General features: G+C 41.7%; 1 protein-coding gene across 1 annotated transcript in view; it reads right to left on the reverse strand.

Moving 5' to 3' along the window:
- Positions 1 to 18,699, reverse strand: part of bahcc1b (BAH domain and coiled-coil containing 1b) — a 108,158-nt gene that overhangs the window by 4,324 nt on the left and 85,135 nt on the right. The window contains exons 14-25 of the mRNA XM_055177190.2: positions 11,705 to 11,822; positions 11,245 to 11,464; positions 10,065 to 10,265; positions 9,139 to 9,303; positions 8,409 to 8,632; positions 6,023 to 6,106; positions 5,174 to 5,315; positions 4,964 to 5,081; positions 4,782 to 4,857; positions 1,859 to 1,967; positions 1,639 to 1,755; positions 1,391 to 1,525 (exon numbers count right to left, since the gene is read on the reverse strand). Of these exons, the coding sequence (XP_055033165.2) occupies positions 1,391 to 1,525; positions 1,639 to 1,755; positions 1,859 to 1,967; positions 4,782 to 4,857; positions 4,964 to 5,081; positions 5,174 to 5,315; positions 6,023 to 6,106; positions 8,409 to 8,632; positions 9,139 to 9,303; positions 10,065 to 10,265; positions 11,245 to 11,464; positions 11,705 to 11,822 (1,709 nt within the window). The remainder of the gene's footprint in view (positions 1 to 1,390; positions 1,526 to 1,638; positions 1,756 to 1,858; positions 1,968 to 4,781; positions 4,858 to 4,963; positions 5,082 to 5,173; positions 5,316 to 6,022; positions 6,107 to 8,408; positions 8,633 to 9,138; positions 9,304 to 10,064; positions 10,266 to 11,244; positions 11,465 to 11,704; positions 11,823 to 18,699) is intronic.

The raw sequence follows: 18,699 nt of genomic DNA on the forward strand, positions 1-18,699 counted from the left end.
TGTTTAAACACATCTCATTCCATTAGTCAACTGAACATTGATCTCATCAACACTAATGTGGGCAGTCATTTGAAGAAAATGTTTCTTATATTAATCGCACTAAATTTCACCTTTTCCCTCCTTTATGAGATAAGATTTCTTGAGAAACATTAAAAACATCACTGTTTGGTGTGTTCCAGGAACCAGAAGCGGGAAGCTAATGATGCATGTCCTTTTGAAACACGTTAAGAAACACCTACCCAACAAGGCCGACCTTGTGTTTTAGCAACTAAAAATGAGTTTGGACTCTTGATTGATAGATATGTCCTAATGTGTCTGTTGTAAACAACATGTTTACAACCTTCAAACCAAGTTAACTGATACCTTAAGCCCAGAGTATAGACAGTTTTTTACGTGTATGCGAACATACATGCACGATCAAACGCACAACCTTGCAAAGTATAGTTTATTTGACTCGTACGTGCACACAGACGTTTGACGCATACGCATTGCGACAAAATGCAATGCATCTCCTGGGCTACATACTACATTTTCCTGAAGGCGCATTCATGACCTGTGCGGATTCGAAAAAACGGTGGTGTGCGTACTAGGGCTGGTCGGAAGACCAATTTTTGAGCTTCGAAGCTTCGGTAGTAATCAACACAGAATATTCGAAGCTTCGGAGGGAGAGGGCTGAACATATTCTTCTCTCTAATAAAGGCAGGAATCTCTGTAGGGCTTTTCACACTGAGCTTAACCCTGGGTTATCTTCGTTTTAACACTGCTTTTAACCCTAGGTTAAGGATCGTTTTACACTTGCAATTTAGAAGAACAAAAAGAAGATCTTGCAGAAACCGTATTGCTCTGTCATATAATGAAAGTCAACGGATATGCCACTTTGAGAGCTCAAAAGCAGATGTTTCCAATACAAAAGTAATCCCCATGACTCCTGGTGACATACTCAAGTTTTGTGAAGCAAGTTGATCTGTTTTTGCAAGAAATATTACGTTATTGACAACATTATTAGCATTAATGCAGAGCCTCTGCCAACAGCCTCTAGCCAAACATGAGTGCGATCTTGTTCTTGTGGTGTTTGGTGTCTCTCAGCACCACACCGCCACCTATAGAGTGGGAGCTTAAAGCGCACTTTCTGCTTGGCAGTCTCTGTATATAATGTTGAAAGAAAAAAATTTTCGAATCTTAAAATTGAAAATCGAATGTTAACCCAAAGAATGAATATCCGAAAAATCTAATATTCTGGTCTTGCCCTAGTGCGTACAGTACAGTACTTGTATAATGCAGAAAAATCTCACTTTAAGGTGTGCAACCTATTTTTTTGTTAAATTTAAATGAGGCTTTGGTAGGGATTTGGAAAACTGCGAATGTGTACAATGCAGCTGTTGTCTCGCACCTGGCTTGTTTTTAATAACATTCTTCTTGGTTTCTGTGTTAGCAACATCAGCCTGCTGAGTTATCTTGTCTTGAGTGGAGCTCTTCCTTTTGCGGCAGGTAGGCGAGACCAGATGGGCTGGTGAAGGCTCTGCACCTGTAGTACAAGAACAAGTGAAGAGCAAGGCTTACAGGTAGGCAAGCACGAAAACTGCAATGTCTAGCATTGTAAGCATGAGACGCTTTCTTTATGTTGCTGGTTTCACGTACAGTGAATTTGGTAGCCTGGTGGTAGCAATCGGATGTTTTGGAGAGAAATCCATCCCCGGTCTCCATCATCAAATTCAACCATGACACTGCCCTCCCTCTGTTCCTCACCTGGTCCACCTGTAAAAACACAAACATTGAAATGTAATGTAACCAACTTAATTAATTTTTTTTGGCTTTGGATGGGCATTTTTTCTGTGCATGTATGTGTGCAAGGTCTCACCTCTACGGACATATCCAGGATAAAGGCATCGTGAGCGTTCACTCCAGTAGGCACACACTCTTGTGCCGGCCGTCAGTGTTTCCACCGTTTCCGACTGCACATCCAAAACCTAAAACATATGGATAACTTTAAAAAAACAACCTGTATGGACAGGAAGCTTATGCATGTTCAGATATATGTCAGACAATGTTGGAAAAGTGCCACTACAAGCAGATGTTGGAGACCATAAGTATTTAGTTTCCATATATAGCCTCTCATACCGAAGCAGATTAAAAAGATAGGAAATCAGGATCAGTGAACAGAGCATCTGCCAGATCTCCTCCCACTACACAAGGCACTGAGGACTCTTTAGGACCCAGTTCAAACTGCCTCTTTTGACAGCAAATGGGGAGCTGTTTTTTGGCCTGGATACTGTTCACGGATAGTGGTACTAAAAGCGAACCAAGTAATAAGAAATTTGTAAGGTGGCACAGGATCACTATATTTGTCATTTTTGGTGGTTTGATCAACACTTTTGCTGTGTTAAAATATTGTCATCTTAATGTGCATTGGGAATTGCGTTTGCCAAAAACTGTAAACAATGTGGCTTTTTGGCCAGAACAAAACATTGCTTCGATATGTTTGTTTGAGCCAACACAAGCATCCAATGTCTGTACACCTTTTGTTGGGCGAAACAATGAAAGTAAAAGAAAAATCTGTATTTCTTTCGGTCGGTGACATGAATGGTGCAGAAATGAAATAAATTTACATCACATATTATCATATATACCGTATTATTTCAAAGTGAGTAATTCAAAACGGCAAAGTGGGTGTGGAATCAGATGAGAGAAATTACACCGACATCTGTCTGTGCATTAAAATGTGCGCGTGGGAGTGTATTATTAAGTTTATGTATGTAAACCATATTCCCATTTCTACTTCCAATAATGCTGCTATACAAAAACTCACATCACAGGGATCAGACTACAGCTGCATCAACAGTAATATGGGTTCATGTGTTAGTTTATGAAGCGAATGTTACACATAACTTTATCTCTTCTCTTTCTCCCAAAACTACACACACATCCAGTGCTGACAAGAATGACGGTCTCCTTATAAGCAGGATTGTATCAAGAAGAAATCTCTTTAAAAAAAAATGGGAAAGCTGGGATGGAGCGGGGCATGCGTTAGGCGGCCCTAGGCAGCGAGGCACTTTTTCATTCCCGAAACAGAGATGCTTCATGTAATGTATTCAAATGAATGCATGTCGACAAGGAGCTGTTGGTTTACAGTGTGTAATCAGCTTCTACTTTCCCCGTCGGCTTCGATAAACTATGCGTGTAAGTGTAACCAGCGATTCGGGCTCAAAGATGTTCCTAAATAAGAAGATAAACTACTATAAAGGGATAAAACATGTTTTTCTTTACGTCTTCCCGGAAGGGGTGGGGGGGGGCGCAATGGAATAACAAGAAACAGTCATATTCAGTCATATCCTAAAACTTTATATGGAAGAATGAACTGATGGACTGCATTAGGCATAGCTAACAGGCAATTGCAATTGGCAAAGGCGGATTATCGCCACCAACTGGGCTGGAGTGTCTATTATTCAAGCTCTCAACGGAATGTACGGGTGTGAGGCGTTTGGAAAAATAGGTCCACAAGTTTACAACGAATGGTAAATCAACTGTTGAAAAGCATCTTTTGCAGCAATTTTTGTGTGAGCATATCAGTGAACACCCCTGACCACTCGGTGAGTTTCACATCTTTGTAAACGAAAGTTTAACGCATTTTAGGAAGGATTGTTCCAGTGCACCTATGCAGCCACTGTGGGGGTGGGGGGTGATACAACAGAAACTGAAAATTTTCGGGCCAGCATCATATGTCCAAATTTCAGTCAAAACCGTTCTATTTCATCATAAACAATCTGAAAACAGTGCTTTAGGTGTAAAATACCGAACTTTTCCTTTAATCATTTTCTCCCATAATTCTATGCGTGTGTGTGTGCACGCGCGGGGAATGTGATTGGTCGAGCCTGGTCGAGTTCAAAAAAATAAAATGGCGGCCCAGAAAGTGGCTGGAGTACAAATTTAGTGTGAATAAGGTTATATTTTCACTCTGGTTTGCATTTCTAGCAAGAAATTAGTATTGCAGTTTTCAAATATGGGAATAAGTTTTGACATTTCACTGTAACAGCAAAATAATTCAGTGTTCCCCTATGACAAACGTCTTTGAGTACCTGTAACGATGCTGAAAAGTCAATAAATCATAAATCATAAATAAATAAATCATTAGTTATCAGAAAAGTGCTCTCTGTTTATATTTTAAACAGAATTCCATTATGCTGCCTGTGAAGGCTGTCTGAATGCGTTTCCCTGAGCTGCCTTCATGCTACCGAAGTCATTGCCTCATGAGGCAGCGAGGCAACCAGTCAGCTTCCTTTGGGTTATTACATGCATATTATCATTATTATGATGACGAAATTTGCTTCATGCACCCTGTTCGCGAACTCTCGGGCATGAATAAAAATGGGACTATACAGTACTTCTAGTGTTAAGAGTACACTGTGTGTATATAGGCTCGAATCTTTCCTATTACTTTTTGCACAGATCACTTATACAAATTTGAAAATGCAAAGAACGTCTACAATTTATTCTTTAAAGCAAGCCCTTCAAAACAGTAGTAGTTTACGTGTGTCATGGCTAAGCAACTTTGGCAAGCAACTCTATTGGAGCACACTCGCGCACACGCACAAAACCCAGATGATATATTGTGAATTGTTCTGGCAGTGAAAGTCAAAGAGCTGGGTTGAGTCCAGCCTTGAGCTGACGGGAGTCTCGAGGGGGAAACATGGGGTCTGTGAGGGTGGGCTACAGGGCTTGTTCGGCTCATAGCGGGAGGGATTCACAGTGCTAAGTCTCCAAAGAAGCTTTTAAAAGGGTCTCACCGCTTCTTTCAGCAGCTGCTCTAGAGAGTAGATCCTCGGTCTGTTTCCCCGCTCCCCCTCGACGACAACACTGTATCTGAGGAGAGAGAAATATCCCTTAAAATGCTGGCAACACAAAGCTTTTCAACAGTATGGTACTGTATAAAAATAAGGAGCAATGAAAATATACGGTAGTGACTTACATATCAGGCAGGTCCAGTGTATGTACATAGGCAGCATACAGTAACTCATCCTCCTTTGAGATTAACACTTTCAGTCCATCCCTCAGGATTTCTTTGGTGAGAGTACATTTGGGCAGGGCTGGTAGTGACAAAGACAGATTAAAGTGAGAGGTCATCCTCAATTTTACCACATGCATATCTTGCCCCAACATGCAATACAGCATTTCTCACCTGGCGGTGCATTACCCAACAGCTCCAGTTCATCTTCTTCCTCCTCCTCCTCTCCTTCCGAAAAGCTGCTGTCGTCATCCATACGGAAACCCTCGTCGGCAGCAAAGCTCTCCAGCAAACGACTGACTGCTCGTCCCTTAGCCTGCGAACAGCCAGAATAGGTGTGTGAGTGGCACACATACACTCTCGCACACCTCTAACAGCCCCAGAGAGAGCGATTCGGGACTCCAAGAATCATTCAAACTCCCATACAAATATATCATAACCTCTCACACCCTTAACAGGTCACACAGCCTTTGGTACTGAACATTGCTCAACAGAAGCTGTCATACATTAATGCGTTTAATGCGATGGAGGGTTTGGATGATGCTGTTGCGCTTACATTTTACTTGCGTGTCTGACAGGTGAGCCGCGGGTGAAGAGTGATGTGCGTTTTAATATCATTCTTTAACAAAGTGGGAAATTTCCCCACCTTCTTACTAGGCAACCAAAGTCCCTTTTGCATGCCTCGGCGATGACCTCACAAGGGCCGACGGTGACAGCCTTGACACCTATGGTGTAAATCTTTTCAAAACTATCGACTGTTTTATTTAGACGATGCATGATTCAGCCTGTGAATTAGCAGGCGGAACCCGTCTTATCTTTTATTGCGAGCAGATTTACGAGAGGTCTTGGCAGGACAAACCACACGAGATTGCATAATCCCTCTTAGTGAGTTTTTATAGGTGCCAAGAGGGCAAACCAGATAGATCTGGACCACTACGGTCTAATTCCCTATGTGGCCTCGATAGTTCAGACTATCGTTCAAAAATAACGCTAAAAATGACAGCATGGTGAACCATCCTGTACCTGCTTGTTTCTGATTCGCCTGCTCCAAGTGATGTCATCATACTGAGACGACAGCGTTTCCAACCAGCAGCTTCTGACCCTCCTCTGCAACAACACGTGAGAACATGTTAAACAAAATACACCTTCAAGGAGCAATCAGAATTGTTAACAAATAGACCCAAGCGGTACCCTTAAAAAAGGTCCTAATATGAACAATTTAGGTACAGATATGTATACATTTGGTACCAATATGAACCCTTAAGGAACTAGTACATACTATTTGGTACCAATATGTTAAGTCGTGTGGAAAGTGTTGGCCCCCTTCTTGATTTTTTTATGTTTTTGCATGTTTGTCACACTTTAATGTGTAACACAAGATAACACAAGTAAACACAACATGCAGTTTTTTTTATGTAGGTAAAACAAAATCCAGAAACACATGGCCCTGTGTAAAAAAGTGTTTTCCCCCTAAACCTAATAACTGGTTAGGTAACTTAACAGCAACAACTGCAATCAAGTTTTTGCGATAAAGTCTGTTACAGCACTGAGGAAGAATTTCGGCCCACTAATCTTTGACTAATTGTTGTAATTCAGCCACATTGAAGGGTTTTCGAGCATTAACCACCTTTGTAAGGTCAATTGGAATAGGACTGAGGTCCGGCCACTCTAAAGTCTTAATTCAGTTTTTCTTCAGCCATTCAGAGGTGGACTTGCTGGTGTGTTTTGGATCAATGTCCCTGCTGCAGGACCCAAGGTCACAAACATGATGGCCGGACATTCTCCTTCAGAATTTTTTGGTAGACAGCTGAATTCATGGTTCCATTTATCACACCAAGGTCCTGAAGCAGCAAAACAGCCCCAGACCATCACACTACCACCACCATATTTACTGTTGGTATGATGTTCTTTTTCTGAAATGCAATGTTACTTTTACGGCAGATGAAATGGGACACACACCTTCCAAAACGTTCAACTTTTGTCTCGTCAGCCTACAGAGTATTTTTACAAAAGTCTTGAGGATCATGAAAATGTTTTCTGGTAAAACTGAGACGAGCTTTTATGCTTAACAGCGGTTTTTGTCTTGGAGACCATTTTTGTCCAGTCTCTTTCTTATGGTGGAGTCATGAACACTGACCTTAACTGAGGCAGGTGAAGCCTGCAGTTCTTGTGGATGTTGTTGTGGGGTTTTTTGTGACCTCTTCACTGCGCTCATGGGGTAATTTGGGTCGGCAAGCCACTCCTGGGAAGGTTTACCACTCTTCCATGTTTTGCCATTTCTGGATAATGGTTCTCACTGTGGTTCAATGGAGTCCCAAAGCTTTAGAAATGCCTTTATAACCTTTTACAGACTGATAAACCTCAATTATTTACTTTCTCATTTGTTCCACAATTTCTTTGGTTCTCAACATGATGGGTAGCTTTTAAGGATCTTTTGGTCTACTTCACTTTGTCAGGCAGCTCCTATTTAAGTGATTTATTGATGGCAAACAGGTATGGCAGTAATCAGGCATGGGTGTGGCTAGAAAAAAACTGAACTCAGGTGTGATAAACCACAGTTAAGTTATGTTTTAACAGAGGGGCAAGCACTTTTTCCACACAGGGCCATGTGGGTTTGGATTTTGTTTTCCCTTCATAATAAAAACCTTAATTTAAAAACTGCATGTTTTGTTTACTTGTGTTCTCTTTGATTCATTTTTAAATTTGTTTCATGATCTGAAACATTAAAGTGTGACAAACATGCAAAAACATAAAAAAATCAGGAAACGGGCCAACACTTTTTCACACCACTGTACCTCTGAGGTACTGATATGAACTATTTTGTACCCTTGAAATAATAATATAAACTATTTGGTACCTCTGAGGTACTAATATGAACTATTATGTACCCCTGGGGCACTAATATGAACTATTTGGTACCTCCGATGTACTATTATAAACTATTTTGGACCTCTGGGGCACTAATATGAACTATTTTGTATCCCTGAGGTACTAAAATTAAGTATTTAGATGCAATGGTGTACTTTTTGAAAGGGTACCACCCCAGTGACAGCTAGGGACCATATTTTGACCAGTTTTTGACAGTGTGCCCAATGACCATGCTACAAAGACCATCATAAACAAATATGACTTTATAAAGAAAATGCTTGTGCTGGTTTAGAGCTTGTGTGGCTGGTGGACAAGCCATGCTGTTTACTACTAAAACATATCTAGTAAAGCTGATAAAGCTCTTTTGATGATACTAGTTACCCATGGACAATTACAACATTTAAGTAGTTATTAAGAAACCTGATGTTGTTTTAACACATGGTTGGGTTAATTTAAACCAACTCTTGGGTTTGTCCATATTGTACCCAACAATGTGTTAAAAAAACAACCCAGAATGTTTTCAAATGTACTGTAGATATACCTTGCCAAAAAGCATTGCACTTTTCCTGGTGGTTCTTTCTCGTGGAGTAGGTGAGCTCTTGAGGACCCTAATGTGGTCAAAGGTGTTCTCCCTTGACCCCTCTCTCCACCTGGGTAATGTCAGTCTCCTATCTTCCTCCATTTCTGAGTGGCTATTGTCAGCACTGACCAGGGCTGGCCTACACGGGGCTTTCCTTCTCATCTTCGTGTCTTTAGTGCTGGACTCTGGAGGCAAAAAATTAAAGACAATGACTGACAGGAAGACAGTGTTAGTAGTTTACAGCAACAGTTCTCAGTTTAATGTACGCATCTGCCATGTTTTTTTCCAAAGTGACTTACAGTACATTCAGTCCTACCTTTATTATTATTTTTGATGGCATTGGTGTGGAAAGCAAACTAAATATTTCATTTTACAGTAGAGGGAATTGTGCATATAGCAACAAAGGCTTTGAATCTATACAATTTATAAAATTTCCCTGGGATTGAACCTTTACCTTTATACTGCTAAAACACAATGCTTTACCAGTTGAGATACAGGAAAATGACACCTTCCAAGTCATATGAAGTCAGCTTTTAAACACATACAGCATATAAATGCTATTTTACACACCAAAGATTTTTTTTTAAATAATATTAAGCTGACTACAAACACCATTTTCATTTTTAGGTGAACATTTCCTTTAAACCCCCTCAATCCCAACCGCCTAATTAAATAAGGATGTAACATTTACCGAATCCTTGTCTTTCCGTCTTGTTCTTGGCTTTCTGATTGGCTTCAAGCTTCACAATGGAGCAATGTGAAGGACGGCTGGCTCCAGACAGCTGCTCTTTAGATGATAGATTCTTGATGCCCTCTGCCCCTTCCTCACTGTCATACATGCAGTCATCATCCTCCTCTGTGAAAATGATGGATCGATTGAATACATTGACTTCTCGACTGGACCACAGTTCACTGCGGACATCTGAATCGGTCTGACGGTTGCTCACTGTATGATCTGTTTGATATTAAGCAAAGTTCATGCGTTCGGTGCCAAATGGCTGTGACTGTCAACGTTCGCAGGAACTGCAGTGGTCAGAGGTCCAGTCACTCACAGGTTTGGCCATCAAAGTTTTGCTACAACTATCAGCCCTGACTTCTGCGCATACGGACGCACACTTCCGCATTACGGATCTGTATCGGCAGATGCCGTCTGTGGGCTGCGTGTCTCTCATAGAGCGGAGATGGCGTGGTGGCAACAGTGTCGGATGTCAGCATAATGCTGACACACTTGTCACTTACAGGGTGCTCGTCAACACTCTCGCATGCTTGCGAAATGTGAAAAGGATAACTTTCAGGGCAATTACCAGAGCGGCAACAACACCGACTAGCTTAACCGCAGGCTTAGCTTACATTAGACTGTTGTGACAAACTCTACATTTGTTCACTTACAGTAATGTGTCTGGGTTTAAAACAAGTAGTGAAACTAGGGAGAAGGAAAGAGTGTACGCTTTCGATCACGGAGGTGGGACATTCCAAACGTAGCTGGAATCAGGCTAACATTTCATCTCGGATTTTGGCCAGTGCGTGTCTGAGGAGGTGACGGTAATTTTTTATTGGCACAAAAGCCGAGCAGGGAAATGAGAGGGTCCCTCGCTCTCTGGATGGCCCATAACTCACCCGTGTCACTGTCGGAGGGAGAGATGCCCTTCTCGGGAGCTTCTAGCTTGCTGTCGGTCATGGCCTTATTGCGCTGAAGCTGCTGAGTTTGAGATGGGAGGGGTGAGGAGGTGCAGCTTAGGAAAGCCTTTGACTTCGGACCTCTCCTCACTGTGGTCTGCTTCCCGTCTGATCCTTGGTGGACTGCTGCCCCACTACCTGCTGGGAAACATTAAGGTTTAAGATTTTAAGGTTTTAAAAGAAAGTTAACAGCTACAAGAAAAAACGCCTGTGTAACATTATATTTGATCTGGACTTTGGTCTTACTGTGCGTTCACACCAGACGCGGTAAAGACGGCAAAAACAAGCTATTCGCACGTAGTTGGGCCCTTGAACATTTTGAGTTGACTCCCTTCATTCACGTGTAAATTCTAGTCATTCGAGACATTCACACGGAAATTCGCATCATGGGAGGGGCTTCTGCGACTCTGCTCGCTTTCTGTAATCATGTCACTATTAGAGCAAGCTCCTGATTGGTTAACACGGCGCAATTTTCCGCCAAAGTTCAGTTTTCCAACTCGCGCGTTTCACGCTGCAACGCTCAATTTGCCTAATTCGCACGCTAAACTCCTCATTCGTGCCGCAAGACGTCCAGACACGCGTAAACGCATCTTTACATCTACTTAACATTGAATTAATTCGCGCCAGACGCTCTATTCACGTTTGATGTAGGCGCAGCATTAAAGACGAAGTTACCTAATTTTGCTCCTGTCTGTCACTCATGTTTATCATACAACATTGAAAGAAAATCTCTTACTGCTCTTGACTAAACACTTTTCTACCTAAATTTTTTAATAAAAACATATCTTTATCATAATATAAAATGAATCCTTTCGTGATTTTAATCATATCGCCCACCAAAGCGATTTTAAATCAGACTGCCTTTGTCTACTTAGTAATGGCATTGAATGGTTTTAAAGCATATTAAAAACACCACATAGATACTGTATATTATGAACAACATCAAAAACTTGACTTTCACCACAGGAAGACTTTAAATGCCATTTATGACAATGTCAAAATATGCCATTTTGTCCCTTTTAATCTGGAAACCAACTGGCATTGATATACTGTAATATTCTGGAAATATAATGTGCATGGTACCTACACGAATGGTATGTGTGTACTGTATTATCTTTACCCGTGTCACTGTATTCTCCAGTTTTATTACGAAGCGCATGTTCTTCTTTTCCACCATCAGCTCTTGACAGATGTTTTGTTGCGTTACTCTCTCGGTGACATAACAGCTTCACCAGTCTCGATCCACGCTTGGCTTTGGCTTTCTGTTTCAGCTGTGAGCAAGCCTTCTGCTTAAACTTAGTGCTCAGCAGTCTCGGTCTTCCTCTCGGCCTGCAGTGAGCCTTCAGAAAAAGAAAGGAAGAGAAATAAGTCTATGAAAACATTTAGTTTGCTTTATAATAACACTTGCGGGGCAGCTCTGACTTGACACAGTGTTTAATTTACAAAGAACCAAAGTCTATCCAAGCACCCGTATTTCCTTTAGGAAACGCATGTTACCTAATGCCCATGCGTATGCATTACCCTTAAAAAAAAACACATAAACAACTATTGTCAGCAGCGAGAAAGGATTAGCTACGAACCTGTGCGCTGCCGAGATGACGGTAAGGGCTATTAGACATCCTCTTCCTCTTCCTGTCTCCGCCTCCAGCCAACTCCTCAGCTGTAAGAAGGCCTGGCCCCGCCCCCATCCCAGCCGACCTGTCCATCACAACAGAGAGGTATTCATGAGGGAAGAGAGGAACGAAGGATGAAAAGGAGAGATCAGAGGCGAGCAGAGGGCTTGCCTTCCCTCTCCGTGGCTCTCTAATAACCTTCTTTTCAAGCTTTGATGAATGGAGAGGCAGGGGCCTGGTTCCCCGCTGCACGCTTGAAAAATTGGGATCTGACGCCAAAGCGAGAAATATCTGAGGGAAGTGCTGGTAAAGCAACCTCCCACTCATAATTTTGTTTGTTCTTTTTTCTTCCCTCGCGCTCTCGTTTCAGTCTCTCCGTCTTTGCTTACTCTTTCTCCATTCTGTGCCAATGGTTTCAGGGCTGTGAATTCCAGCATTACATTAATAAAAAACCTTCTCTGACTTATTACCATATCAATGCATCTGTTCCTGCACAAAGCAGTACAATGCATTGGCCTTCAGGGGGGCGACTGAGAGTGTGCGAGCGAGGGAGTGCGTGTAAATGTGTGTGCATGTGGACGACCATCCAGCAGGCTTATTAAACTGAAATAAGGCAAATGCATTCGCTCTGTGACTACCGGTCTCGAGTTTTGCATCTGTGTTTTTACTTCTGAGCAACAGACAGTGACTTCAAACCCACCACGGGGTGCCTTAGTCAGTGCCTGGGGCGAGGGGCGGAGCTACAGACATCAGCCAACCGTCAGTCACTTTGATGACTGACAGGTGAGTGTCTGAAGCGGTGACAGTGTGTGGCTTTTGAATTAAAGCCGCTTTTTCCTCTAGAAGAGGAATCGTAAGAAACACAATGATTCTAACTTCAATTCTTATTCAACTTATTTCTGATTCCTTAGCACTTTTGAAGAAGGGGGTGTGTAGAACAAAGCGTTTAAATATGGCTTACAAAAGGCAGTCGGACGCCAACTGCTTGCTACGCCCTTTGGTTGTTATGACACTTCCGTTTTGTTTATCAGTCGTTGTACGATGCACCGGTTGGTTGTTGCGGTATTTGTCCCGCCCATCATCCACTGTGACTGGACGGCTGAGTGAAAAGTGACATTGGCGAGCTAAGCGTTTCACGTTGAACATTTTTCAACTATAGGTGCTCAGCTTCCATTGGAAACAAGTGAAAACAGACACCAGATGCAGGAAAAACCGCTTTGGTGCGCACGCGTATATTTGGAATCATATTTTCTTTAAATACTATTTATTACGGCAAATCTGTTGCTACATCCCTTACATCACTGGTGCAAAAGCAGATTATTAGATTACGAGACTTTTGCCTGGATTTTGCCAAGGTCACAAATAGTTACGAATTGCCTAGAGATTGTACTATATGGCAGAATTAATGACTTGAGTTTCAGTAAGTGAGATGTTAATAGCCGACTAATTCATTGAGCGAGCCAAACATTTGGGACCATTAACAAAACAAAATGTTCTGAAATCATTCTTCTACTTCTGAGCTAATTCTTGATATTAGTCACAGAGATGGTGCGCGTTTAAAAATAAATCTTTTTTGGCTGTATGGTTTTAGACAGAGCCTTTAACATCCTAAGAACCTTTTTAATTTACAAAGGCAAAATTTTGGGAGTAATTCCGCTAAATGATCGTTCCATGTGTGGACAGAACAAGACTTACTCCCGAAACCACAATGATTGACAAGGAGGTAACCATAGCAATGTTCTGCTGTCTCGCGTGGTTATCATTCACAGCTTTGACCAAAATATTATTACATCGTTATGTTGTGCAATAAACCACTGTCTTGGCTTTGTGTGTTGTGCGCATTTGTGAGGCTGCTTCTCTTAACACTGTCTTGCAGTGTTGCCAGGTCCTCTTCTTTTTTGCACTTACACACCGCTGTGGCCTCCAACCGTTTATGGCTGTTGGCTCATAAAGCGAAACAAGTCCCTGGTGCCATTCAAGTGAGAAGCTGCCGGCCCCAACCTTTCCATCCTTGAGGCAAAGCATTTGGATTTATTTGGATTTATTATTGGATTTTTCTTGTTCGCTGTATTTTTTGTGAAAGATCTGGCAACATCAGTCAGCAAACACTTGTCCCTCTGTCATTTTCTATAACGTAAATACAGAAGACTTTTCCCCCTTCTAGGCATTTATTTCTCCAGAAGAGAGACCCGTCATGTCCACGACGCACATCCGAACACTGTACCAACAACTAGCTGTTCAGTTCGGCCATGAACACACCACGCAAAGCCCCTGCAAATCCAGTGGAATTTTGCGAGAGATAATTTGGTTGATGAATGCGGTTATCAGTCCCGTAAATTACTGAAGTGTGTGTACACAACAGGTTTAAACACTAAAAGGTGAAGTGAAAACCAAATTTAAATGCATTGGTCCTGTACACACTGCATATTAATTCGGTTGTCACTTCACCTTTTAATGCTTAATCCTGTTCTGTACACACAGAGTTCAGTAATTTACGGGACTGAAAACCGCATTCTACAACCGAATTAACTCCCGCAAAATGCAGGTAGTGACAACCGCATTTACAGAAACTCTGCGTAGTGTGTACATATCCGAACCGAACAACTAGTAGTTAATAAAGTGTTTAAATGTGCATCATGCACATGACGGGTCTCTCTTCTGAAAAAAGAAATGCTTAGAAGGTCTTCTGTAAGCGCGGTGCAGAAAATGACAGAGGCACGAGCGTTTGCTAAATAGTGTTGCCAGATCTTGCACAAAAAAACCAGCGAACAAAAAAAAATCCAATAATAAACCAAAACAAATCCAAACGCTTTACCTCAGAGATCAAAACATTGGGACCGACAACTCCACACCCCAACAACACCAAAATCCTGATCGCTTCATCAGCCAAAAGCTTTAACGGTTAAGCGTCAAAACGGTATGTACGTACAAAAAAGACGAGGACCTGGCAACACTGCAAAAATGCATACAATGCACAACGCCAAGACAAAGGTTTATTGCAAAACATAACGCTGTTGAATTATTTTGGTCAAAGCTGAGTGACAACCACGCGAGACGGCGGAACGTCGCCACGGCCACCCCTGTGTCAATCATCACATTTTCTGGAGTGAGTCTTGTTCCGTACAAACATGAAACAAACATTTTGACTAAATGTTTTTTGGGAACTTAAAACTTTTTTAAATTGCAGCGCAGTGAAGAACTTTTCAGAGGGCCATAATTTTTAAGAGTATGCATGTTAAGAGTTTCATATAAAAGTGCTTTTACATTGCATGGATATGAAAGGTGCAAAGAGAAGTTAAGAAAGCAGTCATATAAAATGTCTAAAAGACCTGTACCAAATTTATAGCACGTGTATAAAGATCATTCATGTACACATTAACCGCAAAGATCCTAGGCAGAACTAGCCGTGTTGTGTTCCCCTCTTCCTTTCAGCTGTCTGAACACTGGCTGTTTGCCCTTTACTCTGGCCAACGCTGTCAGAAAGAATCAGTGTCCTCAACACACAGACCCCATCCCTCCTATTCAACACAAAGAGCCCCTGCTTCAGTTAGAGATGGTGGGGTGCCCAGAGAGAGAGAGCGAGAAAGAGAGAGAGATACACATCACCAGGACAGATGGGTGGAGGGGAGGGAAAAACCTGGACCATGCTCCAAAACCTCAGTAATAAAGCTCCTGTTCTGTTTAGACGAGTTCACTTTCAGAAAGCAGTTTGTTGAAGAGGATTAAACTTTATGATGTTCAACAAAGTGTTTGGACACTTCTTTAACCCACAACTGAAGTATAAAATTTTAGAAATTTAAAATGCGCTTCCAAAATCGTGCCTGCTCAATTACAATATTTATGAAACCTCTGAGCGATTATTATAGAAAAACACCCCTCTATTTCTCTATCATGAACACATCCAAAAACGTTACACCACAAATTAGAGATCAGGATTCAGTAGTAGACCCAAATAATACCATAGAGAAAAATAAATAGCACACAATAGAGCAAGTAGAGCGAGAGAGAGAGAGAGAGAGAGAGAGAGAGAGAGAGAGAGAGAGAGCTTTCCAGTAGGAGCCAGACGCCTGACCATAGCTTCAGGGCTTGATCGATGGACACTAACCTCTATCGACTCAAGACCACATGTGACACGGACAGACCCGTCTACAACCCTTTCTGCACATCTGCATCCAATGAATACATCCAAAAATTACCATATTCCCCGCAATGCACATTCCTCTCTTAAAACACAACTGGAGATAAATAATTGCTTTCTGGGAGAAGATGCTTCAAGCATACATGGATTTCTCAGACATAACAGACCTGAGGGGAAGTGAAGGAAAATCTTGAAGAACAAAGCATTACTGAGAGTAAACCGCTCAGCTGAACACAGTAAGAGTTTTGAGTGCACTTCGGTTTCTCCTCCTTGTGGCACAAGTATATCTATCTACAGTTCCTCAACCACAGACCAATGAACTCATTAAGGACCTTAATAGAGGCCCTGTTTTGGTCAAAACAAAGAATAAAGCCTCGGTCTGTAGCGGGAAGGTATTTTCTTCCTGACTGTGTGCATCTGCAATTCACTTCTTCTGCATTCAAATGCCACATAGTCTTTTAAAGCCCCCGAGGCCTGGGGAACAGGTAACCGTGGAAACCTGATTAGCAACCTGACACTGGGTTCGGCGTGGCTTGATGAGGACTGTTGCACGGGCGAGCTGAAGTTCCCCCCGCCCTCCACTCGGCTCTGCCTGTCGCCACCCAAAGATGACCCTTTCACCTCCCGACCCTAAAAGGCCGCTCTAGTCCTTGTGTCAACTCCATGTCACATTCCTGCTGTTAAGAGAGAGAGTGTGTGTGTAGACTGGTAAGAGAATTCACAGTCCTCTAATTACAACCCCCTTCCCCTCGGAGGGGTCAGGATTACACAGTAATGCTATTCAGAGAAGGGCATCGATTAGCAAGACACAATCATCAAGCAGAGAGAGAGAGAGAGAGAGATAGAGAGAGAGAGCGCGCAAGCAAAAGGAAGACTACAGAAGTGTTCCTGTAGCTCAATTGGTAGAGCATTAAAGGAATACTCCACTTTCATAAAAAAATCCTGATAATTTACTCACCCTCATGTCATTCGAGATGATGATGTCTTTCTTTGTTCAGCCAAGAATAAATTAGGTTTTGAGGAAAACATTCCAAGATTTTTCTCATTTTAATAGACTTTATTGGACCTCAACAGTTCACAGTTTCAATGCAGTTGAAAATTACAGATTCAACGCAACTTCAAAGGGCACCAAACGATCCCAACGAGGCATAAGGGTTTTATCTAGCGAAACGATCGTCATTTTCAGAAATAAAAATCAAAAATATGTACTTTTAAACCACAAGCTCTCAATGTGTGACGTATCTGCGTGACCTTACGTTTTTACGTAATCACGTCGAAAGATCACGCATGGCGTATGCGAAACTACCGCTCCAGTGTTTACAAGTGTGGAGAAAGAGGACCATTCCGACGTTGTTGTATGTCGAATGATACTAACTAATGTCTTTGTGTCAGTTTATTGTTTAAAATGGTTCGCAAGTGTGATTCGCGGGTCAATGTATAAACAACCCGCACCCGACCAACGTTTTCACCTAACCCGCCCGCAACTCAGACCGCAAAAAAATAAAAAATAAATATTGTAAACCGACCCGCTCCCTGGCACGCATTTTTTAAAAGTAGTAATTGTTTAAAATAGTTAGTTGGCATCTTCATTTCAAACAACCCGACTGACCGCGAAAATATTTTTGAAGGACTCGTAACCGCGGGAGACCGAAGGTTGTGATTAAGCAATGCGAAAAGGTCGCGCTGCCGCATCACACAGGTAGTGCAAGACGAGAAGTTATGGTTTAAAAGTACATATTTTTTATTTTTCTTGCCGAAAATGACAATTGTTTTACTAAAAAAGACAATTTTGCCTCGATTGGGATTGTTTACAGCCCTTTGAAGCTGCAATTTTAAACTGCATTGAAACTGTGAACTGTTGGGGTCCATTAAATTGAGAAAAATCTTGGAATGTTTTCCTCAAAAAAAAAAATTATTTCTTTTTGACTGAACAAAGAAATACATAAACATTATCTGGATTTTTTTATAAAAGTGGAATCCTTTAAAGTTAACAGCACAAAATGTCCTGGGTTTGATTCCCAAGGGAACATAAATGCTGATAAAATGTATAGCTTAAGATAAAAGTGTAGGCCAAATGCATAAATTTAAATGTAAAAAAGCTGAAAATAATTGTGCGTATTTCTGTCGAAACAAGTAAAATTTTAGCATGCTGCTAATATTTATCAGCAAGTGAACACAAGCACAGTGGCCATCATAACCGACGTCAAGGTGAATTTAGGGGGTCTACGCATTGACCTTCCCTTGTTTTCATGCGGTCACAGATACCTTATAGTCTACTTTTTGGGCTCCTCATGCCACAACAACCCGTCAACACCCTTAACCTTGTCTAAAGACCCCTGACCTCTCACATTCAGCCTAATGTCAAAGTCTGCTACACAAACACATATGGAGAGTGAAGAATTTATAATGACCAGCTAACAAACAAAAAAGCCTCTCCAACACGAAACCTCAAATCCAATAGTGGTACGGACACGCTAGTAAATGCATAACAATTCATGGTGTCAACCATCCAGCTGATGTAAACAATGATTGAAAAGTCAAACCCCGGCATTGCTCCGACATTCCCTATAGGCGCTCTTTTTACAACTCGGATAAATTCTAGTGGCGGGAAGTTGTCATTTGTTTTATTTGGCAGGGGGGGCTTTATTCACGACAGGGATAAATGCGTGCTGGGTAAAGCGTGTGTAATTAAGCTAAGGCCCCTGCTTTTCATTAGCACGCTGCTAATCAAACAGGTTAGTAATAAAACGGGAGTTTTGTTAATCAGGTAGGGTAAACTTGATTTGACTGAGTTTATCAAAATGTCTGAGGCCCGGCGTAAACA

Source organism: Misgurnus anguillicaudatus, chromosome 4, assembly GCF_027580225.2.
Source record: "Misgurnus anguillicaudatus chromosome 4, ASM2758022v2, whole genome shotgun sequence".
Classification (NCBI taxonomy): domain Eukaryota; kingdom Metazoa; phylum Chordata; class Actinopteri; order Cypriniformes; family Cobitidae; genus Misgurnus; species Misgurnus anguillicaudatus.